The sequence below is a fragment of the Chamaea fasciata genome, unplaced genomic scaffold (genome assembly GCF_029207755.1).
Source record: "Chamaea fasciata isolate MVZ Bird 193981 ecotype frontalis unplaced genomic scaffold, bChaFas1.0.hap1 SCAF_5, whole genome shotgun sequence".
Classification (NCBI taxonomy): Eukaryota; Metazoa; Chordata; class Aves; order Passeriformes; family Sylviidae; genus Chamaea; species Chamaea fasciata.
Window position 1 is genome coordinate 34,110,268 of NW_027094090.1, and position 25,410 is coordinate 34,135,677.

Genomic DNA, 25,410 nt, shown 5'->3' on the forward strand with positions numbered 1-25,410 from the left:
ACAGGCCCCAGAATCAGAGCCCAACATTCCCCAGCGAGAGAGAGAGGGTACACCCCTCGAGCTGACCTGTGGTTTTATCTGCGGGACCATGGGGAGGACATGGGAGCGTGGCATGGGAAACCTACTTCTGTCCTGGCAGCACGGGTACGTGTGCTCAAGGAGAGAAACGCTAACAGAGGGAGTTCCACTAGAATGAAGGTAGCCTCAGCCTCCCATGAGCAAGCTGCCAGGTATTACGGAGGTGGGAATGCTGTGTCAGATTCCCTCGAAGGAACCTCTACCATGTACGTCCAGGAAGGGAATAATAACCAGTGCTAGAGGGGCCCTGCCTCTAGCCAGGAAGAGGCACGGGAAAATCGGGTTTTTTGGACTGTGTGGATTCGATGGCCTGGCACATCAGAGCCACAAAAATATGAAGCTTTAGTAGATACTGGGTCGCAGTGTACTCTAATGCCATCAGGACATGTGGGGGCAGAACCGATTTCCATTGCCGGGGTGACGGGGGGATCACAGGAACTGACTCTGGTTGAAGCCGAGGTGAGCCTGACCGGGAAGGAGTGGCAGAAACTTCCGATTGTGACCGGCCCAGAGGCTCCATGTATTCTGGGCATAGACTTCCTCAGGAATGGATATTATAAAGACCCTAAAGGACTCAGATGGGCTTTTGGAATAGCTGCTGTGGAGACAGAGAACATTAAGCAGTTGAACACCTTGCCGGGACTATCAGAGAACCCATCTGCAGTGGGACTCCTGAAGGTAGAAGAACAACAAGTACCTGTTGCCACCTCGACAGTGCACCGCCGGCAGTATCGGACAAATCGGGACGCCGTGATCCCCATCCACAAGATGATCCGTGAGCTGGAGAGCCAAGGGGTGGTCAGCAAAACCCACTCACCCTTCAACAGCCCCATCTGGCCTGTGCGCAAGTCTGATGGAGAATGGAGACTGACTGTGGACTATCGTGCATTGAATGAAGTGACTCCACCGCTGAGCGCTGCTGTGCCGGACATGCTGGAACTTCAGTACGAGCTGGAGTCCAAAGCAGCGAGGTGGTATGCCACTATTGACATTGCCAATGCATTTTTCTCCATTCCTCTGGCTGCAGAATGCAGGCCTCAGTTTGCTTTCACCTGGAGGGGCGTGCAGTACACCTGGAACCGGCTGCCCCAGGGGTGGAAACACAGCCCCACCATCTGCCATGGGCTGATCCAGGCTGCACTGGAGAAAGGTGAGGCTCCGGAACATCTACAGTACATTGATGACATCATTGTGTGGGGAAAGACTGCAGCTGAAGTGTTCGAGAAAGGAGAGAGGATCATCCAGATTTTGCTGAAAGCCGGGTTTGCCATCAAGAAGAGCAAAGTCAAGGGACCTGCCAGAGAGATCCAGTTCCTGGGAGTAAAGTGGCAAGATGGACGGCGGCAGATCCCCACTGAGGTCATTGATAAGATCACAGCAATGTCTCCACCGACCAGCAAAAAGGAAACACAAGCTTTCCTAGGAGCCATAGGTTTTTGGAGGATGCACATTCCTGAGTACAGTCAGATCGTGAGCCCTCTCTACCTGGTTACCCGCAAGAAAAACAATTTCCACTGGGGCCCTGAACAGCAACAAGCCTTTGCCCAGATCAAGCAGGAGATTGCTCATGCAGTAGCCCTTGGCCCAGTCAGGACGGGACCAGATGTGAAGAATGTGCTTTATTCTGCAGCCGGGAACAACGGTTTGTCCTGGAGCCTTTGGCAGAAGGTGCCAGGGGAGACCCGAGGCCGACCACTGGGATTCTGGAGTCGAAGTTACAGAGGATCTGAAGCCAACTACACTCCCACAGAGAAGGAGATCTTGGCCGCCTATGAAGGAGTTCAAGCCGCCTCAGAAGTGATTGGCACAGAAGCACAACTCCTCTTGGCACCCCGACTACCAGTGCTGGGGTGGATGTTTAAAGGAAAGGCTCCCTCCACGCACCATGCCACCGATGCCACATGGAGCAAATGGACTGCCCTCATCACACAGCGTGCCCGTATTGGAAACCCAAATCGCCCTGGGATTTTGGAGATAATTACAAACTGGCTGGAAGGAGAAAACTTCGGTTTCACGGACGAAGAGGAGCAGGTACAAGTGACACGAGCTGAAGAAGCTCCTCCATACAACCAACTGCCAGCAGAAGAAACACACTACGCTCTCTTCACTGACGGTTCCTGTCGCATCGTGGGAATGAACCGTAAGTGGAAAGCAGCCGTATGGAGCCCCACACGACAGGTTGCAGAAGCCACTGAAGGAGAAGGGGGATCAAGTCAGCTTGCTGAACTCAAAGCTGTTCAATTAGCCCTTGACATTGCTGAAAGAGAGAAGTGGCCAAAGCTCTACCTCTACACTGATTCGTGGATGGTAGCCAATGCTCTGTGGGGCTGGCTGGAAAGGTGGAAAAAGGCCAACTGGCAGCGTAGAGGAAAACCAATCTGGGCTGCTGATGAATGGAAGGACGTTGCCACTCGTGTAGAGAAGCTGCCTGTGAAAGTCCGCCATGTAGACGCCCATGTTCCCAAGAGTCGGGCTAATGAGGAACACCGAAACAACAAGCAGGTAGATCAGGCTGCCAAGATAGAAGTGTCAAAGATAGATTTAGATTGGCAGCACAAGGGAGAGTTGTTCCTAGCCCGATGGGCCCATGATGCCTCGGGTCATCAGGGCAGAGATGCCACCTATAAGTGGGCCCGAGACCGAGGGGTGGATTTAACCATGGACAGTATTTCTCAGGTTATCCATGACTGTGAGACATGTGCTGCAATCAAGCAAGCCAAGCGGGTGAAGCCCTTATGGTATGGTGGGCGGTGGTCCAAATATAAATATGGGGAAGCCTGGCAGATTGACTACATCACCCTTCCCCAAACCCGCCAGGGCAAGCGTTATGTGCTAACCATAGTGGAAGCCACCACTGGATGGTTGGAGACCTACCCTGTGCCTCATGCTACTGCCCGGAACACCATCCTGGGCCTGGAAAAACAAGTCCTGTGGAGACATGGCACCCCTGAGAGAATCGAGTCGGACAATGGGACTCATTTCAAGAATAGTCTTATAAGCACCTGGGCTAGAGAACATGGCATTGAGTGGGTGTACCATATTCCTTATCATGCACCAGCGGCCGGGAAAGTTGAACGGTGCAATGGCCTGCTTAAAACTACCTTGAAAGCACTGGGTGGGGGAACCTTTAAGAATTGGGATACTAATTTAGCAAAGGCCACCTGGTTGGTGAACACTCGAGGTTCCACCAACCGAGCAGGTCCTGCCCAATCTGAGCCCTTGCAAAAGACAGACGGAGATAAGGTTCCAGTGGTACACATGAGAGGTATGCTGGGAAAAACTGTTTGGATTAATCCTGCCTCCAGCAAAGACAATCCCATCCGTGGGGTTGTCTTCGCTCAGGGACCAGGTTGCACCTGGTGGGTGATGCAAAAGGATGGAGAGACCCGATGCATACCTCAAGGGGACCTTGTTTTGGGGTGAACTATCCATGACAATGTGGCTGCATCCATATTTGCATATATATATATATGTATTTTTAATAGTTAAAACTCAATGTAATATGTTTGTATGGGAAAAAAATTCGGGGTGGATAATGTTGGGGGTTGGGTTTGTTCCTTCTTTCTCTGGGGAATTTTTTCCCCACGGGTTGCCAAGGGGACCGGGTGTTGGATACTTGAGAGTGCTTGGCTGAAACAAAGAGATGGACAAAAGGTGGAAGGGGGAGATAACGCAGGTAAAAGACACAGCTTGAGGCAGCTGCGTGCTTTTCTGCTTCCGGCGTTCGGGAGACGCGTGTCGGCCGCTCCTCGAGGATCTCAGCCGCCGCAAAGCACGCCGAGGAGAAGCTGGGCGCTTTCTGCCTCGCCTTCGAGCTTCTTCGGCGCTGCTCCTCTTGCTGCAGCGTGACCCTGCACCCCCTGCGCTGCTGGGACATCCTGCCCCTGCCTGCCGGGACACCCTGCCATCCCAGCTACCAGCCCGGGACTTTTCCACTGTTCCAGCTTGGTGCTCTGAGGATCCTGCAGGGACACCGAAACCAAACTGCCCTGGGTTTTGTGAAACAAAGCCCTCAAGGTTCTTGGTACTGTTGTCGTTTGTCATTAATGCTGTAGTTGTTTGGTGGGGGGGGGGAGTTTTTTTTGTGTTTGTTTGCTTTGTATTACATACTAGTAAAGAACTGCTATTCCTATTTCCCAAATCTTTGCCAAAGAGCCTCTGATTGTAATTTTACCTAGCAGATACCTGTCTTCCTAAACCAAGACACACGTAAAGACAGAGCAAAGGAGAGACAAGGAAATCATTCAGTAGCAATCTGTAACTTTGGTGCGAGCATAACCTTGTATTTTGAAGAAAATCCTGCTCAGTGGAAACCCTTGTTTCAGTCACACATTTCTTGCAAGTTCATGTATTCTTATGGCCTACCCCACTGTGTCTTCTGCACTAGAAATGAAATTTTGCCTAAATGTGGTGTCAGAAAGGACTAGAAATGTCCCAAAGGATGTTGTTTACCTAGGAGAGAGGGATGATGCTGCAAGTGGAGAGAAGAAAGGAAGAGAGCAGAGGCAGAACTAGCAAATACTCACTGGTCTCATCTCAGAGGATCTTACTGGAAAAAGAAGAATTTGCTTGCCCTGGAATCTACTTAATCTAATTTCCAGTATTCAAAACTTCAAAGAAGCAAACAAAAATCCCCAAACAAAATCCAACCAAACATCGAAAACCAACCACCCAAAAACCAACCCTCACCCCCAGACAACCACAAACCAACAAAAAACAGAGATTGATAACTCTGCCCTGTTGGTGGGATTTCTGCTTCTAAAACATCTGAGAGCATCCTTCTGTACTGCCAGTTCTTTTGTACTGCTTCAATGCTCTGGGATAAACCACAGAAAAAATAAAACTAGGAATAGAAAATTAAAAAACAACCACTGCTAAAATGACTATTACCAACCATGCCCATCTCACTATTGACTACGTCTGCTATTCTGCAAAGCTTTTCAGTTTGCTCTGCAAATACTTACAGACTGGAGGCAGCTCATACTCCACTTCCAACACAACCCTTTCACCAACATTCTTGAGCAGGCTGATGATCTCATCATGGCGAAATTTGGTCAGGTTGATTCCATTCACAGATTTGATGTAGTCTCCAACATCCAGCTGGTCACTCCTAGGGAGAAGTATATATTCCTTTTGTGAAAGACAGATCTGATGAACCAAACAAAATCCTTTACATTACTGTTTAGTGATGGTAAGATTTTTTTTCCATGAATCTGGATTAAAATGAGTTGATTTTTCTAACAGAAAGTGGCATTTTAAGATCTTAATCTTCTCTAGCTTGTTAAATATTAAAACAAGGACATTGTTGCATTATTCATTCCTGAGGTACAAAACCAGCTGTACAATAAAGGAGTTGGATGATTTGTCGGGTTTGGGCATAGGATCTGGGAAGTCATCTTCTTTGTGTCCCCATCCTTGCCTCTCTCTTTGGGAAACGTTCAAAAAAAATTTTTTTTTGGATATTGGTTGCCTTCACAGCCTAACATCATATCAACAGAAGACGGGCCAAGGCCAAATACTCAGTTACTTGGGATGATTTAGCTCAACCCTTATCTTTTGACCTGTCTCACTTATGATTAAAAGCTTTTTTCTTTCCTCTGTAGTAGTAAGCAAGGACTTCTGACTTTAGAGTCTTTTTAATCTCAAAGCTATCTAATGAAGAGTTAAAAAAGAATTAAATTATGGTAGCTCTATCATCCTTTTTTCCATTTTGTTTTTTTTTCCCTCAGTATGTTATGCTACTTCTCTCAAACTTTTGTTAAAGACAAAAATATAGAGAAATAAACCATATATAATTCAAAAGAAATATCACGAGTCTTATGACAACTTTCAAGGATCTCATTTGTATTTCTAGTTTTTATCAAAGTAGCCTTGAGCAAAAAGGTCCAGCTGTTGCCATTTCCCTCTGAGGTTCTCCAGTGTGATGGGCTGCCATTATAGATGCATCAGTCACATATTTTTTAGGTGACCTTTCTGATGCAGTACATATTTCTGAAGCAATCACATCTTATAATGCATTTCGTAGCCTGAGATGTGGTTACCTAGCAGCGATTCCTCCTTGACGAAGGTTAGATACTCTTGGTTTCCCATCCTTGTCGATGCCACCCGATACTGTGAGCCCTAGGGTGGTGCCTTCTTTTTTCATTAATTCAACTATCGTTGAGCCCTTGAATTCCTCTGTTGGAAGAAAATTATTCATATTATTATAATTTAAGTAGTAACACAGATGTTGCCTTTCCAATATGTCACCTTCTTCCCAAGAAAATAATTTTGTGTTGGTAAGAAACACCATGTACATCTGGAGATTTTTTATGTTATAATTCACAAGTTCTGTCCACATGGCTCTGCATATAGATAAATCTTGAGCCATATGTTTTGTAAAAGGTTATTAAAAATTACATCAATGTGCTAGTATACTATACAGAGCCCACAAATATGAAATCTGGGAACACTTACAGCTAAAGATAGTTGTTTCACATTTTTAAAAAGCTATCTTTTCTCATTTTCTGCTCTCTACCTCTGACCTCTGTGTTTCATAAGGCACTTCAGCTGTTTAAATGGAAGGGTAACCACACAATGACATAACAGAACTATAATTTTTGGTTCAGACTCACTTTGAGTCCCCTAGCAGATGTCAGTGTTAATAAGAACAATTGAATATAAAAAGAATCCAGACAGAGATACATCATATCTTAACAGTTTTATTCCTTATTTTTACACAAATACAGCTCCACTGTAACTCTCTGCACTCTGCAGAACAGGTATAAAGTACATGAAGGGCTTTCACAGTGATTAAGTGTATATAAAATTTCCCTCACATGCTAAAACACCCTCTTCTGCAGTTTCTCCGTTATTAGAAAAATGGTAAGTTAATTTCACAGACAACAAAGGCAGGTCTCAAGCAACAAAAAGCCTCAAACTTTCAAAAAGTGATGTCCTTATTATACATGGGTGGACAAGGTAACCTACATATGCAGTTTCAGCAGGACTGCAACCCTTTGAAAAGCCACATGTCCACCGTTTCCAGTCAGGAAAGACCTAGTAAAACCACCAGCTGCCCAGGTATTCTGGAAAAATACATGAAATCCTAAAGACCCAATAAAGTCCTGGAAGGATTATTCATTTCAGGATCATCCTTTTCAGTACTAATATGCAGCTTTTAGGTGAATTCATCAGATACAAACATCATAAATTCACTGTAAACAAACAGTGTGTCTGCACTGCACTAGGAAGTTTGCTGTGGCAGAATGAGATTTAAAGATGAAAAGCCACCCAAAAACCCTAAGCAAGGTCCTTGTTTATATTCAAATGTTCACCAGTAAGTGCAGAAGTATCACTATACAAATAGCAACAAGGCTCTATCAAGATCATTCCACATGACTGAGGAGATGTAACACACCTTTATCTTATGATGAAGAACTGCTGCCCTGAACAAGAATTGCCAAACCTCTGTATTTGAGGAAATGGTGGCAGATAGAGGAAATCATTCAGAAGAGACTCCAGTCCTACTGCACAGGCTTGTAATCCTTGGTAGTACTTCTAAAAGGATTAGATGCTGAATCTTTTTCTGATGTGGCATCATCCTGTGCTCCCGCTCAATTCTAGGTGGCTGACAGGCTCTTCTACCTATTCCAGCTGATGATGATCTCACTTCAGTTATCCACATTTTTACCATTCTAAAGAATGACTTACATGCTTGGACAAGAATTCCTCTATGCTTATAAAGCTTCTACTACAACAAAATTCTGCAATGCATTCAGCAACACAGGTTGTCAGAAGCAGACAGCAGCATAGCTAACTGGCACATTCTCCAACTTGGCTGACTGACACCAAACCACCATTTGGTACCATCTGGAAGCTGCTGAGCTTCCATGTTTTCTCACATCTGGCCTCTTTGACAGTTCAGAAAGAACAGATGTGATTACCTGCTTCTGAACATGTAGACATGTTGCACAGGTGTAGAGATGCTATGGACCAAGATGCTGCTTTCAGTTTTATAAAAACCTGTAAGTATTCATAATGAATACAAGAGTTAGTCACGGTACTTACTGCAACCAAAGATACTGTACGCTGGCACCCACAATGCCACTTCAGGTGCTCTGCCAGTGTGTGATACATGTTTATTGAGGGTTTACTCAACCATGAGATCTGGAGTAAAAAAAAAATTTCTCCTCTCTTCCTGCCTCCCAGACTGAATCCTTCATTTGTAATTCTCAGTAGTACAGTCTGGCTTTCAGTAACCATCTAAGATTTAGTTTTTTTGAACAAATACTTTGCCACAATACATACACAGGACATAAACAATGCACTGCATTGCCTAATCTTTTGCCATAACATAATATTGTCATGTGTTTTGATCTTTTACATAGGTTGTGAGTTTGCAATCCAGTGCTGGGCAATACTCCACTGCCCAAAGTACATGTGGAACAGATGATCCAAGCGGTATTTTAAGCAGGCTAACAATTACACAACTCCCTTCAACTACTGGCATGGAAAGTGATGACCAGGCTTGTTCCTTCTCACCATCTATTATGACAAATTTCTGTTTACTTGTGCCAACAGAACAATGATTTCTAGGCACTGTTCCTTGGTCGGCAGGAGGGAAAGATGCACCAGCACTGTAAGGGAGGGGTGGTGTGAAGTGCTCAGTGCACACAGACAAATAAGGTCATCTAGGCGTGCACAGTAGTTTCATTAGGTTTGCTGCTCTGAAGGATTTTGTAGCTTTTGTTGTACATAATCATATCAGGAAGAAATTAAACTACCTAAGCTGGTTTTGCTTTTAAGAGACTGTTACCCCTGCAAGTGCTCTGAACCAGGCCCATTTGATACCCTCATCATTCTGTTTTTCATCTTTGCTTTCTTAAATCACACATGATTACTGTTCTTATAATGCTATATATGACATGCTTACTCATCTGCATTGCTCTGGTATTATTATTACAGACTAATCCCACTGGAGTATTATTGAAATGCCCAATATCAGAACAACCCTGGGACTTCATTTCCAATCCAACACACAACCCCATCTGTATGTGCTATTCCCCAACAAATGCAAGGTCAGTCTCTATTTCCCAGTAAAGACAACGCTATGTTACAATTTGAAGATAAAAAATCAAACTACTTCATGTATCACCTTACTCATAATTCATTACTTATGCCAACCAGCAAACTCCTAATTAGTTAGAAGTCTCTGGAGTCTGTTCTTTCCTACACGTACTCCCACACAGGTAATAATATTAGCATAGTCAGCAGCAGAAGGGAAAGCAAAGAAGTTATTTCCAGACTTCTGATGAGTTCACATTGGGACTTGCCGTCCCAAAGCCTACGGAGGGTCTTGGGACTGCCTCAGGACTTCCATCACTTCCTGCTGCTGTTGGGACCATCTCAAGTACATGCCTGTCCATGCTACACCAGCCACTCTACAGCTTTCTTGGCATCCACCTACCTCTGGTATGGCGTTCAGGAATCCCACTGAATCCTGGAGATGGCTCGGCAAGGGGAGCACAAATATGCACACTTTTACACACAGGCAGACATAAGATGAAAAAGAAAGGTTTCTGCTCCAAAGAGCTTTTCAGCAGCTGAATTTGAAAGAAAACATTACACTGCTGCTGTTTTCTAAATTGCTGGTCTGGATGCTTCTCTCAGGCTTGCTGTTGCAATAGCACGACTGCGTGTGCCTGACTTGCAGCCAGGTCACCTGGTGCACTAACTCTGTGATCTGCCCTGCAGCCTGGAGGACTAACAGGATACCTAACACAGCACAAGAAGGCTTCAAAGATAAGCAGATGCTCAAATACAAGACAGGGTAAATCTTACTGTGAGAGGATGAATACATGGAACAACCTGCAGGTAGGTAAAATTGAAGAAATACCATGACTAATTTTTCTTCAACAATAATAGCAACACAGTAAAGCTTCTAGTATTTTTTACATGAGCAGACTCCTTGTCATTTTCTACTTTTTGGTGTATGTAAATAATATCTTTCAATGAATAAGTAGCATGGAAAGTAAATTCTCTTGAGACTTACAAACCTGGAATATATTCACTTCTTCAAAAAGAAAACAATACTAGATGACAGAAGAGATTTTTTCACAGAAAAATATTTGAAAGCTGAGAGAACTCTTTAGTCAAAAGTTTAATCATTTATTTTCTAAATTGCTACCATTCTATATCTTAATGTACATATTAAAGTAAAACTCAAAAATATTTGCCTTAATTTCAGATATTGAGTCCCTTCTGTGAAAATTGCATTTTAAAACCCTCCAAAGCATCTAGAATCTACACAATCAGGTCAAGTGCTTGCTTCTATTCTCCACCCAGTGAATAAGTTTAAGTGCAGCTGGAACAGGGCATAAATGGAACTGAAAATAAAAGTTACAAAAAAAACTTGCTGTTATTGACATTTTCCTACCTAAACTATATATAATTAATAAGTAAGTAACTGGCAAGTTTGCTGAAAATATAATGAATGCTGTCCTTGAATGGACCTTTCCTTGTACGTCAGCAGAAATTCTGCAGAGAAAACATTTTGCTTTACATCCCAGTAGGCATCTCATGGCTTAATAAGAAATCACAAACAGATAAAGTCAATTCTTTGGGAACAGATAGCAGTTTCTTATAGTGGAGACATCACAGCTACTTAGTGTTTCAAGTCCTGTGGGTATGTGTATTTCTCTTAGTGTGACAAGAGGGATGTCAAGAGATGATGAACGGTCCGTGTTGCCCTTTTCCTGACTGGTTGTCACTAACTTCTAAAACACCTACATTTCTATCAAAAACAAACAAAACCACATCTGTGAGGAGGGTCTGAGGGCAAGAAGCTGGTCACAACCTGCCCTGTGGCCCCCCCTCCAGCCTGTGGAGGGACGACAGTCCCCAAAGCAGCCCTAGTTCAGAAGCCAGCAACCCACAGTGGAAGACAAACTGCTACGAGGTGCAGCAGAGCACATCTACAAGGCACAACACACCGCAGTTGCCAAGGCTGCAAATCTAAAACACTGCCAATGCAGGGTCCCTTGGGTCAGCAGCCAGGTTAATCTGTATAAATGTACAGGTGAAGTTTTGTACCATTTTCAGTGAAAGCAAAGGAGATAGGTAAGGCTAAGACACTTGTAAAAACTGTCTAAAACATTCATTTTACACTGACAGCTGTTCTGGTTGTGTACAGGGCACTAGATGATCTCCTTTCTTTTTTTTATTTTCTTTTTTTTTTTAGCTATAGGAGCATCTACAAGATGACTTTGCCATTGCAAAAATATCACCTAAATCCAAATACCTCCCTCCAGAGCTTATAGACTAGAAAAAGTCTACCTAGCCTAGGCATGACACAGAAAAGAGAATAAGGGTATTTTATGATCCATCACAAGCAATGATATACAGGGCATGATCACATAACTCACTGAAAACACCAGGCCTGCAGGACACAGCAGCACAGTTTACACCAGGGTTCACTGGTTGCCTGTCTAAAACAAGCTTAGCTCTTGTGCTATTTGGTTTTGGGTACATTTTTCATATTCACAGAATCCTTGGCAGCCAACACTCTCTAAATCCCAGCTGAGGCATTCAACAAAGGTGGTCTTCAATTTAACCATAAATGTAAGCCTTATATTTGAAATTCTGTTTCTAACTAAAATATCAGAATTTAATACAAATATCCGAAGCCTGAATATCAAATAACCACCAGAAAGGCAGTTGCAGGCAAAAAGAAAAAAAAAAAAAGAAAAAAGAAAAAAAGAAAGAAAAAAATAAAAACTCTTAATGAAAGAACCTAAGAACCTCACCAAATTCTTAACAGGAGAGTATTGGAAGGAATATGTATGACACAGTTATCAACGCACACTACAGTAACTTCATTTCATTTCAGGAGTGAACAATGACTGGAGTAAATCATTATTACCTTCCCAGGGCTTAACATTTGCATCCCACAGCCTACAGTGTAATCCCAGTGCTTCTCCAGCAGAAGAACAGCCATGCTACCGATGACACACGCTCAAGTACAACATCCTGGTTGTGTCTGAATCCACTCCTTGTAGACAGGAGTAGTAGAGAACATTTTCCAGAAAATGAAAAAAAGTGTGGCATGGTGTAAAATCAGTTTTTACATTAAAGCAGCTTCCCATAGAAAAGACTAGAATGATCTCTGTAAAGTCAACTTACAAGAGATGGCTTCATATGAGGGTGCAAAAAACCTCTGCTTTGATCTTAGAGGAAAAAGTGGTCCACGGCAGCAGCTGTGTAAGACACAGAGAGGTTTCTCCATGCTAATTGTGGCAGATATGCAGACCAAAACAAGAGATGGATGGCCCCGTGTCTAGATCCTTTTTCAATCCAGGCAAGTGCTGGTGAGGGAACAACAGGCTTTTTGGTCCTCTAGATAGTCTTGCTTCCAAAATTCCACAATTAAAGAGTTTTCAAGCATGTTTTGTTTTCTTGTATTCACAACTGAATTGCACAATAGTGCCAGAAAACAAAACGAGAACAGATGTTGATACTCCAAATCCTCCCAAATATTCCAAATACTGTCAGCCTAAAATTATCCACAACATTACTTTGACAGATATTGTGCAAAGAGATAAACTTGAGTAATTTTAATACAGATGATGGCATCTAATTCTTCTAAGAGCTGAGTCTATTAAGAATTTTTGTCAATGAACACTTCTGAATTCTTTTCTCTGTCCTTCGTTTTTTGCTCTGCATCAAGGAGTGGAAAAATCAGGCTAAACACAATCATTCCCTATTTATAATCACTGAGCAGAGAAATTCAAGTGAAGGAAAAATTATTTTAAGAAATTATAAAACATTAAAACATTTAGCTTCGGTAAATATGAATACTTTAATATATTACTGTAAGAATATCCAGTTTTAGTTAAATCACAACAACAAAACCTCTTTTTGTGTTATTACCTATAAAAAAATATTTTTATCCATGACATGCCACCTTGCAGTAGGGTTGGAATAAAGATGCAGTGCAAACTACAACTTGCTCAGTGATGTAGTCTTGTGAAAGCACATTTATTCCTTAAGCTAGCTGGGAAGTTCTAGTGTTTTCATCAATGGCTTTCCTTGAGAGCATATCTACATTATTCATTGATCACTTGACCTTATCTTGAGATGAGGACCAGTTCCACCTTGAGGCACTTGCTATATTTCAGAAAGTTCAAGCATTTCTTTGCTTCCTCATTATCTATGATGGCAGTCAAACCCCTGAACATTTGCTGTGTCCTGAGCAGCTCACTAAATGGTCAAGGTGGAGCTTTATGAAGGAAAGACACTGGAAGGTAAAAACGAGCCCAGTGATGAATGACTTGATGGTCTCAACCTTCACCTCTTCAGCAGACATTGTAGGGCTTTGCAGAGCTCCAACATCCTTGCTTTCACACCATATTATTGTTACCTTGGGTGGGGAATGGATAGTAGAAGATACTTTTGAGCTGAAGGTTATGCCCATAGTTATCTGAAATTTGTATCTCCCACATGAATCAAGTATCTCCTTTAGAAAATTTAGATCATGCGATAAGGAACAAAATCTTAAACTCAAGAAAGCATCAGCAGTGCTACCCTGAACTCCTCTGCATGTCTCTGTTGACACTACTGATGAAGAAAGGACAGAGCCCCATGACATTAGTCTTTTCTACATTTCTATCTGAGTAAGATAAAAGCTTCATTAAGCCTCCTTTGCTAATAGAAACCCTACTGCGAAGAACAGCACAAAACTTTGACGCTAATTTAGATTTATAAAACTTTATCCCATAATTCTGATTAATTCACCTCCCAACTTCCTCTTCATTTCTTTTTAATGAGAAATTAACACCAAGAGAACTCTGGATCATTTGTGTTTCTTTGCACTGATGTGTCACGACTCACAAAAACACAGCCTGACTGGGGCAGTTTCTCTGCTTTCTACGGTTACCAAAATGGATTAGGCAGGATTGATTACAGGATTGATTGCATTTCTGCATTTCAAAGCAGGAAAGAACCACTGAAAATAATTCTTGCCCTCATCATCTGAGTGACACAAGCAGAGAAACTTGATATGGCAGTATCTCCACCTGTAGATTACCTTTTAGAAAGACACCAGTGAGGCTTTGAAAGCATCATACGATGAAAACTCTGCTACATGTGTAGATAATGTCTATCTGAATTAGGAGTAGACATGCCTTCAAGACCAAGATCTCATTATAGTACCACTATTACATTCAGGATGTCTCTGAGATACAGGACTGTAACCTCTGATCAAATCACCTCTTAATCTTCTTTTCCTTTTAGATTAAGAACTGTCTGAACTGCTTAGGATTGTGCTATTTAAGACATGTTTTGCCACAAAGTTTAAACATACTGTTGCTACCAGGTAAATTTTAGCAATAGCGTCATTAAATCACATTTTTCCATTTGAACTGTCATTTATTTTTCCTGACATACCTTGCATTGCCTGTCATGATCTACAGCCGCTATATAATTTAACATTTTAGTTAGCACAAGACAGCAGTTTTCCTTTTTATGGCATGGGCTAGATCACTAATGTCATGGCAAAACCAAAGCAGTAAGGATAAGAAAAAGATATAATAATGGTGTCACTCCTTTTTAGAAAAACTACTGTTCATGCATTCAAAAAAGTGGCTAGTGAATTTTCAAATATTTGAAATTTGGAGGAATTGGCCTGCAGAACCTTCCCTAGTACTTGGATTAAGGAACAGATATTTAAGTTTTTAGGGGTCATATACATAAATGTTTGTAAAACAAATACAGCCGAATGATATGCACACCCTCTCTTTCTACTTGGTAGTACTGAAGGAGACTCAGTGTGACAAAAGGGTTTATCAAAGTCTCTGTGTAGAAGATTAGGCTACCCCTGAGAAAATGAGATATGAATGAGAAAAAATGAGAAATATGGAAAATGTGAGTGAATGCTTCCCACACATTTTACCTTTTGTCCTTTGTGCTCAGTGACCACTGATAATCTTTACGGTTTGCTTACTCTTCACCTTTGTGGAAAATCCCAACCCAGAAATGCTGATCTCTGGAAGATGGTAGTTCAAACTCAGGCTGGATGAATGCATTGCTATAAATGGTTTAAAAAGTGATCCGTCAATGACTCATTCTTTTTGTGTACTTCAATCTGATATAAAAGTGAAGTAAGGATGGCTTAGGGAGCAATTTAATATGAAACTGGTTAAATGGGATGCACTGACTTTTTACTAGGTTTCTATAGTAAAAAAAAAAAAACAACAAAACATATGCCTGTGACAAAAGGATCATTAACTTAATATTCAAGATGAAGACAAAATACTGTTAAAGCCAATGGAAAAAAGAGGGTTAAAGAACTGCAAAATAAGCCACTGGCTTATATTGAAATTTATCAAATTGCAGAAATAGTGATGACTTTAGATGTCAATAAGCATTTAAGATCCACAAGATATTACTATTCCTGTAAAGTAAGTGTGGGGGTAAAAAGGGAAAAAAGGGAAAAGGAATAATCCAGGCATTTCTTGGCTGCTAACTTGTGCACTGGAACTCTCTGATCCATCTCTGTACTTATTCGCTGAAGTTTAAGGTATGCATAATGAACTAATGGCAAAGAGGGATGAAGACAGACGCCTTCATTTGCAAGAACTAGCTTATTAGATAGTCAAGCTTGCTGAACAAATCACTGCAGCGAAACAGTAAAATACTCAGATGCAAGCATCTACCGATGTGATTTCTTTTTTCATCTAAATTGTTACCATATCCCATTAAATTAGCACAGAAACTCAGATGGCATCATATTAGCACACAGTGACATTGCACATATTAGCTTGTGAGACAATAGGAACATTTCACATCTTCAGGTGAAACACCTTCACTTCAAGAAGGCGTTTGCAGCTTTTTGCAAAAATCTGAATGTGACATCAACATAAGAGGCTTATATTATCCCAGAGCAGCCTCATTATTATATATAGGAAAAAGACTTTCCTCTGTCAAACTTCAAAATACGACATAAGTTTCACAGAAAAGATTTTTGGCTTCTCTTTCAGCATTTACTCTTATCCTCCAGAAACTTTGGGTGAAAAGGAACAAAGATTACACCTACCTTCTCAAAAAACATTAAGACATGCTAACTGTGTATTCTGGTTCACCTCTACTTCAAAACCACATCTTGTCTGTTGGGTCTATTGCAAAGTCCTTCTCTTCTTTCAGTGACCAAGAGGTTAAAACAGACAGGAAAATGTTTATATGAACTGAAGAAATGGATAAAAGCTTCAAATAGATTGAAACAGATCAATAGTACTAAACAGTATTACCTGGAGGCTTTAATGACATCTTTCACTCCAAGCACAGTGCAATGTACAGAATCTCAACAAGGGTGCAAATGAGGAAACTGCTAACACAACTCAAAGCACGCTTGTTGAAAATACTTCTTTTAAAGCAAGATCGTCTGTGAAAAGGAGCTGTCTCTTAATAAAGACTGTGCTTAAACAGAAGGAAACTGCAGCATGAGAGCACTTCTTCACATTGCTGACTCCCTGCAAACAATTCACAAGATATGTTTTTCTGTTTTTTTCTCCTCTGCTTTTAAAGACATACTGCCAGCATTTTTAAAGAAAATACTTAAATTCTGTATTATTTTAAGTTTACAAAAATCACTTAAGGAACCTAGCAGGCCTTTCGCAATTCAGAGGCTTCAGTGCAGAGATCTTCCGCTACCACTGAGAGTAAAATGTGCTAATCAGAACTAGAGAAAAAAATTATAGGATTTATATATTTCATATGGTTCCAGGTTGGTATAAAACTTTGCTAAGTTACACAAACAAGTGCACTCTGCAATTTTTTTCTTCTTCACATAAATCATTATGTGATGTTTTTGAAATGAAACAAACTTCTGCTCCCTGTGGTCTTACAAAATGTCTGTAAAAGAGCCTTTGCTCAAGTTTTTCTTTCCCTTCTTGATTTACCAAAGGTTGTAACAGGTCTGCACATTCATCATATTTTCCTCAGTGAAGACCCAGGGCTTATGATGGAGATAGAGATAATCAGCCTAATGTCAGCTGCTGCAATCTCATAAGACTGTTTGGTATGTTTTTAAGTTTATAATGCTTAATTTTAAGTATATATGCATTAGAAAAGTACAAGATCATGTTCTGAGGTTTTCTGATTCCCGTGTTTTGACTACTGGTAATGACATTTTTATAGGGTAGTAGATATATTAAAATTTGCAGTGGATCAGCAAATAAAATGTTCTAGTCTCTATTCCAATTTTATACACAGAGAAAACTGGGACTATAAAATGTTTTTACAACTAGTCAAAAATATTCTGATTTCCCCAATATCCTTACCTCAGGCCATGACATACACGCCTTACCATATCTTATAATCATAACCAGCTATCATCCTTGTTGGCTAGCACTTAAGCTAGACCGACTTAAACAACTTTCCTATTATTTTCTGTGGTGTGTGATTAAGTAAGACAAGCTTCATGATTGGATAGATGTTCCCATCAACTATATGCTCTCTACTGCACCATTACCTTTCGTTAGTGGCTAAGGAAAAAGCCCTTGGCTTTTAATGGCCTCATCAGAGTTATGTACTATCCTTATCATAAAACTGCGTAAGTTCCTTACTAGGTATCTGCGTTTGTAGCTACAAGTTTGTAATGACTTTCCAATACATTTGCTAAACTTTCAATTCCAGAAATAAATCTGATATCTTTCTGAAAGAGAACACTTTTATAGTCCCATGTGAATATGTTAAATACAAGTGATTTAGAAATTATTAACTGTACTGTAGCATTTTTATTCTTGATAGATTTGGTCCATTTTGTTGTAGTCTTGGTAAAATGGCATGATTTCCCTGCATGACCTCTATCCATTTTTACATCTCACTTTCCTTTACAGAAGCAGTATTTTGAGGTTCAACAGTCACATTGTGTTATCAGGTATGATCATCAATCCTTAGATATCATCAAGCAGCAGTGATATCTAAAATTCAGCTCTAACACATCTCATTTTTCTATGGCATTGTGTCTTTAGTATCTCAAAGGTCAATGCTCATTTTCTGTAACATCCAACAAGCATTCAGGGTCATAGTGTCATCTAATACAGGAGGAAGTTCTTGGCAGAATCTTGTCTCACTGTTAACTATTAAGCTGGGCTCCTCTTGCTTCACCAATAAAATCAATTAGCATTGAAGACTGACATTTGTTCCTGCTTGGATTGATATTCACAGTGTCCTTCTACCAATGTTTTCTGTGAATAAGAGCAGTGAAATCTCCTGACTTTGGCTTTCTTGCTATTTTCCCCTATTAAAATACTCCTTGTTTTGCTTGTATTCTTTTCAGGTTGGTAGTAAGGGAGACTTCAGTGAAGAGCCTTCTTTATGTGTTTACTCTCACAACATTAGTGGATTCCCCATACCATACAGACATAAAGTGTGACAGATATCTGCAATTTGGACAAGGACAATAAATCAAAACAGCTGACTATCTGCATTCTCCTAGCCTGTATATCACCTACAAAGTTAAAAGAGTACCTTACTCTTCCAGTGTAAAAGATGTGAGTGGAAGTGTGCACCTAAATATGAAAAACCCCAACAGGTGCCCAGCAAATTAATTACAAAATTAAAGTCGCCAAAAAGTTATTTGGGAAGCCTCCCAGGTGATCAAACCTCCCACTTGCCAGAATAATTAATACAAACCATGAAAATATAAAGAAGACAGTTTAACACAGCAGTACTTAGTACGCCTTTGTGTTAGTGAAGTAGTGACTGTCACTCAAATGCTTTTTCTCCTTCTTTTGACACAATTCCCCAAAATTATTAGTTACAAAAGAGAGGACAGGAAAGTCATGAAAGAGTTTCCACAATAGTTAAAGAAAAATGCCTGTGAGCAAAGACCCCTGATGCACAACTTGATTACTTTAACAAAGAGAAGACTAAATGGTGCTTTCATAGTGAAGTGACTATAAAAGATGAAGTGAATTTTGATGAAAAACAACTCTTCCTTATAAATGAGGTGAAGCTGAAGCTGCACATACTCAAACTAAAAATAAATGAGTTTAACCACAAAAGGTTGTGATGGGTTTTGTATCACTAGCAACCATAAATAGATTGAATGTCCTTCTAAAATATAACTCAAATACAAGTTGAGAGACAAATAAATTCCAGGAAGTTGTATGCTTAGTTTAGACAGTAACAAATACCTCTTTTGGCCCTGTAAATTCACAATAAATACAAATACATTGAAACTCGAACAGACAAGACCTTTGTTCTTACCGCTGCACTTTTAAATAAGCAAGGAAACAAAAGCTACTTTGCACTAATGCTACAACAAACTTCTGGTCTTCCAGATCCTGCACAAACAAAATCACTTCTTTTATTCTACACTATGAGGCAAGCCATTACATCTCAGTCTGCCCCATGTACCACGGATGTGATGAGGAAGACACCCAAGCACCAGAATTTTTTTCCTCTCTTGATTTTAAGAAATTAATAGAAAGCATGAAAATGCCATAAGGCAAAAAAGCAAAGAAACAACCTTTTCTCCATCCATACAAAATACTTCGAGGCACTTCATATTGGCAAAATGGACAGAGAATTTTATAGCAACAAACAAAAAATTAAGATTTTTGTGTATAAATCAAGGTGTAGAGTGGGAATGAGCAGCTTTGATCCACTGCTACAGCTGAAAAGATAAGGCAATCTACTATCCAGATCTGGGGTAGCATATTTTGGTGTTATCTTTGTAGATTTGTTCTAGGATGACAGGACAAGATGGTTCATTATTTCCTTACTATTTTCATGCCCTGAAATGATAACCACTGAAGAAACTGAAAGAGATATTAATAAAAACCCTGAACAGATGGAAATCATGCACTATGTCCTTTAAAGAGGTATTAGAAAATATATTAGGAACATTAAAACATCAAGTTAATTACCTATACTGTAAGATTAAAAGAAATTATTAAGCGCAAAAAGACTCAAGCAGGCAAACGATTAAAAAAAAATTATCCCCAACTTCTCAGATAAGCAAATTTCCCAGACCTTAAAGGAATAAGCCTGGATTTTGTTTGCTAGTCATATGCTTCTGTCTACAGGATTGTGCAACACAAGACTTTTGAAAAAAAAGCAATGCCCTCCTGGGTCAGATCAACACTCTAATCCTGCTCCATCTTGGAAAGCAAGAAAATGAGTTTAGGGAGAGAATGAGAGCCAGCCTACTTTGCCCAGTCTGGTCCTGCCACAGTTCCTTGACAACCAGTAGTGTCGCATTAGAGAGTACAATGCTTCTCAGTCTTTGTAATATTTACATATTACAATATTTACGTATGAAGCTATTGGCAATACATTTATGCAGTCTCTTCTGAATCCACTGACACAGTCTGTATACACAAATTTACTGCCTGCTCTTCCTCTCTAGAGATACTGGATCCATGAGTATCTCAACTGAATGATGCAGAAATCATTTTTACTGCTGAATACACATTTTTCCCCCAATAATGGACTGATAGCAGTATAAGGAAGAACGTTTAAATAGATTTCCACTCAGAGAAAAAGATACTGCCTGAAAAATTTTTAATACATTTCCTTACTTCTGAACAGACTGGGGAACCTGAGCATTCCTCATGGATCTTTTCATGTATTTTCCATTTTTCTGAAGACATCCCTTTTCCTTGCCCCAAGAAAGCCCAGCTGTGCTGTCCTGGGAAAATGCAGTCATTTCTCAAGAGGTCAATACCAAATTTTAGCTTCTCAGTTACCCAGAAGAACCTCTTGTAGCTGTAATAGGCTGCTGCATTCCTCAAGGGACAGTCAGCCCAGTTTCACAAAGTTTTACAACTTCTTGTAGACAGCAGTGATCATTGGGATTGGTACGTTTTACGTTCAGCCAGGAAGAGATCGCGATCAGTTGCACAATGCCAAGGTTACAAATCTCCCTGTGCTTGGCACCTCCTTCCATAACCTTTTAAGAGCATATGGTTTTCCTCCCTCTTTCCAAGCTCACCCAGCTAGTCCAGAGTCTCTTTCAGAGACTGTCTTCATGCTCCCATTTCAAACCTAGTCTTGACCATCTTTCTTTTTTTCCTAGTTTCCCTCTCCTCACGTCCACTGCATCACGTTTCCTCCTCTAACTGAAACCTTTAAAGGAGAATAAATTCTTCCACAGACATCACCAACGCTTGATTAAAATGAACAAAACCAACCATCACAAGGGTATCTTCCCTTTGTGGAGCTATGAGAGCATGCCGGAATTGTGCAGGGAAACAATTGTCCTGGAAGATGGGACCCTCAACCAGTGATGCAAGAGATGCACTGATGCTTCCCAGCCTATTTTCAGGTTCCAAGCTCCACTGAAAAATCCTGTGGAATCACCATGACTGGAAGGCAGGCCCTAGGGACTTGTGCTTCAAACTAACAAATGGCCAGAGGAGTACATGCACATGTACACACTGGAAGCGCATTTGCTGAGTACAGAACAATTCACTTGGAACTGCCCCAAAATGTGTGTGTGCAACAGCTAAATTGCTGAGGCAGTTTTTTAAATAATGTTATAGATGTTATATGGTATATGATCCTATGCTACATATAGATAAACTAATTTTTCTGGAAAAAAATGCAGCTGCAGTGAATTAATAAGTTTTACTTTGAAAGGCTAAAGGTTGGTAAAACGAAATATAATTAAATCCAAATACACATGAATGAAGGTGTTTGGTACCATCAGCAACAAAACCTGCTACTGGCTGTGAGAGTAGCAAAAATCGTTTCAAGTCAGTTAAATTTTCAGACCTTGTATCAGTTAGGTATTTGAAAAAGTGCACGTTTCTCAAGTACAATATTGCCCTGAATACATTTTCTCCTTCATGGTAAAAGGATTCAAATGAGACTGTTCTCTATCCTAATCCTTTTCAGTACTGAAAAACACCAGCATGTAGCAGACCCGTAAAGAATATGTATAAATAAATCATGAGCAATCACAATTAGGTGAGAACTCAGTGACCTTTGTTAATTTTCTAGAAGAGACAAATTTCTTTCATATTTATCTGTGTATGAAACATGAATGACATATTAAGCCCTTCCAACAAAGTTATTTTGATGAAAAGGAGGAGGAACGAGAAAGGAATCTTCAGTAAAAAATACGTGAAAGCAAATTCAGGAATTTTCAAATCAGTGGGAAGGAAAAGACATATAGCTCTGCAGCTGCTTCACAGACCATTTGGTAAACCTCCAGCAGGTTAAACAAACACACAGGGAAGCCTGTAAATGATACAGCAACTATAGTCTCTCATCAAACATGAAAATCAGCAAATGACTTTGCAGATATAATAAACACCTCAAGTGCAGAAAAGCTTACCAGCCTGTGATCTGCATTTCACAGGTCAGAACCCTTGCTTCTGCTCGGAAATCATCCAAGATCGTTACCACAATAACTGTGACTGCAGAGGTTACGGCTAATGGATTTCTAAATGCCTAAAATCTCTTCAGTGGCATTTTATGCTGATTTTTAAAAGTACATAGTAAAAGTAAGTGTCTATGGGAAAAATGCAAATTGAGGGGAAAAAAGTGCTTTCGTAGACACATACTTGAATTTCCTAACCCAGCTTTTACCGATATACATTTTATTTTCAGGCTTTACTTCTGCAATTAATTCTTTTTTCTCACCATGAGAACTATGAAAAAGGTCAGGGATGATTTTGACAGATTTTCTCAGGCAAATCATGCTCTTACTCTGCAAAACCAATGAAGACTATTTCACATTTTGGTGGGGGATGAAGGATTAGGTAACAGTGCTGCAGCAGTGACATCAGGGTGCTTCTGAAATCTGAAGGAAGCGGAAGTTAAGGGCAAGGCACATTTCTTTGACAAGGATGGAAAAAGCGACTGAGGACTGTACAAGTGAGGCAGCATTGCTTGGGAAGGTGGCTGCACTGTAGCAAATGATGCAAAAAGGCCTACTGATGTTAGGAACACTCTGTCAAAAAACAGCAGGATTGTTTAAATCTTCTGCAGTTTTACTCAGCAGAGGAGCCTGAAGGAATTGGACCAAGTTAGCTGCGGCATGAGAACAGCTGTTTTTGAACACTCACTGTCTTGCCAATGCCATATGAATCACCAAGGAAAACAAAACTGGCTCTGGAGCTGTGCTTGCACATAGGTAAACATGTACCCACAGGGATGTATCATCTGTCTGTCACATCTGTCAGTCACTGGGAACCTGGCTCAGATGTTTAAGAGCTGAGCTACAGGAATAACCTGGGAGCCATCTTCCCTCCCAAGGAGTGTCACTTTCTGGAACTTAGATCCCATGATCACTTTAGAAGTCTACTTTTTTTTTTTCAATCAATGTGGACTTTTTTTAAAAAAAACCCTTTTATCTCTCTTTTTTTATTTAAAAATCTTTCCAGATTTCTCCCTTTTTACTGAGATTATCTTGCAACAGAAAATTAATGCACTCCATGTATTGTACTGTTATGATACGCAGTACAGAACTTTTCCTCGTTTAAACTGAGGCACAGTGCACACGATCTTAAATTCAGCTAATACAATTCTTTACTGGCAACTCAATGTCATCATAACTGGATCACATGTTCTGCCTTTAATTTAGACCAGATTCCAGAATTTTTGTATTTTTATATATATACACACATATACAGATGTATATATAAATTCAATTACTTTCTTATTTCTTCACAACCTCTGCTTTGCTTTCTGATAATAATATATTTTTATTTAAACAGACATTTCTAGATGTTACAAAACCCCAAGAACCATAGTGAAGAAAGAAGGGTCTTTAAAATTCTTCGGCTTCCACCTGACCTACATTTGAGTTCATCAGTTGTGGGTAGCAGACAAACCCCTCAGGAAAGCCAGATTTGGTGCAGCTTGAGACAGAATATGAGCATTTGCTGCACAACAGGCTGTGGGTCAGGGAGGGGGAAAAAAAGGCATATCTCTGTATTTTTGTAAACAGCTCCTCTACGTGTTCAGAGCCAAGGATCGGATGAAAGCTGCCTTACTGCTTTCTAAGGACATTTACATTGTGTATTTAAATATTTTAGAGCTTGAAAATTCCCAGGATGTTAATTATTGGTTTTATTACAATAATTTAGTATTTCATGACCTCTCTTAGGAATATTTTGTGTCCTAAGCAATTACTGAGGACACTACATCATACAGCAATTACTTTTTTCGTATTAGCTCTGTAAATATTATCTTTTCAAGCCATTTTAAGCTTCTTTGATTTGCATGTGCTCCCTTCTAGTGAAGCAGTTCAAAATTCAGCCTACCCTAAAATTATGTTTGTTTAACATTTTATTTTTGCATTAAAATCCTGTTACCAAGCTCCCCTGAAACAAGGCTGCAAACCATCTACTAACAGCAATTCCAGATATTGAGCCACTGCAGAGGATGTGCTCAGGGCTGTACATTCACTCTGTTTTCCCTCCGGTTTGATGGCTACCCCTGTTTTTGAGATCAAACACTGTGCTGAAATACAAAACCTGTATTACAGCATGCTTCAAAGAATCAGGTAGTGTGGAAAGAAAGTGCAGTATTTACACATGTACAAAGAAATTGAAAAACCTAGTCGCTTTAATTTCATACTTCAAAGTATTGACAATTTTTCTTCAGAGCACAGTGACCTATTTTAACAACTGACCTGTCAGTACCTCCCTGCAGCTGCCTACAAAACTTGCAAATCACAAATAATATTGAAAAACTGGTTAGAGAGAAAACAAGGTTCCTGTTGGTGGAGAGAATGTCAAAAGAATGATTTATAACATCTAGCTTTGGTCTTTTCCTGCTTGATCTCTGCAAAGGTTGGCATGCACTCTCACCATAAATGCAGATAATTTGCCTATTCAGCAGATCCCTTATCACTGAGGAGTAGAAGGTGGCTGGAATGAGACTTGGGAAGGCTCCTGTGGGTCCCAGAGGCAGGCAGAGCTGGAGCACAAGGGTTACATGGGAGGTTAAACAACTGTGGCTTGCAAAACATGGTGAGGACCAGACTTCCAGGGCCTTCTGCTAGGTGTGTTGAGCAGGGCAGGAGACAGGCAGCTGTGTTATTCTTCTGTCTCAGAGAACAAGAAAACTCCTCTCTTTGAGGAAATATTTCCACTACTCTTTGTTATTTGGTGCCCATCTCTTGAATAAGAATTTATTTAGGAAAGAGACAGCTCACAACTGCAATCATCCCAGCAAAACAAAATCTCTGAATTCACAGATGATTCAAATAGCTCTCCCAGTGTATAGTTCACACTATAGGTCTTCTGAGCCCTTGACTACTTCAGGCAACAAGACCTTATACAGCCAGAAATCTGAGACAATGCAGAGATCTAGGTCAGCAGACAGAAGAAGGAA

The 25,410-nt window shown here is 40.4% G+C and overlaps 1 protein-coding gene across 5 annotated transcripts in view; it reads right to left on the bottom strand.

Annotated features, from left to right (window-relative positions):
• The window catches only part of GRIP1 (glutamate receptor interacting protein 1), a 228,686-nt gene that overhangs the window by 81,135 nt on the left and 122,141 nt on the right, over window positions 1-25,410 (bottom strand). For 4 of the 5 annotated variants that reach the window (XM_066183200.1, XM_066183204.1, XM_066183203.1 and 1 more), the window contains 2 exons: window positions 6,120-6,255; window positions 5,043-5,188 (listed from right to left, as the gene is read on the bottom strand). In XM_066183200.1, the coding sequence (XP_066039297.1) occupies window positions 5,043-5,188; window positions 6,120-6,255 (282 nt within the window). Of the gene's footprint in view, window positions 1-5,042; window positions 5,189-6,119; window positions 6,256-8,003; window positions 8,083-25,410 lie in introns of those variants that run through there. The other variant, XM_066183201.1, reaches the window with a different exon arrangement.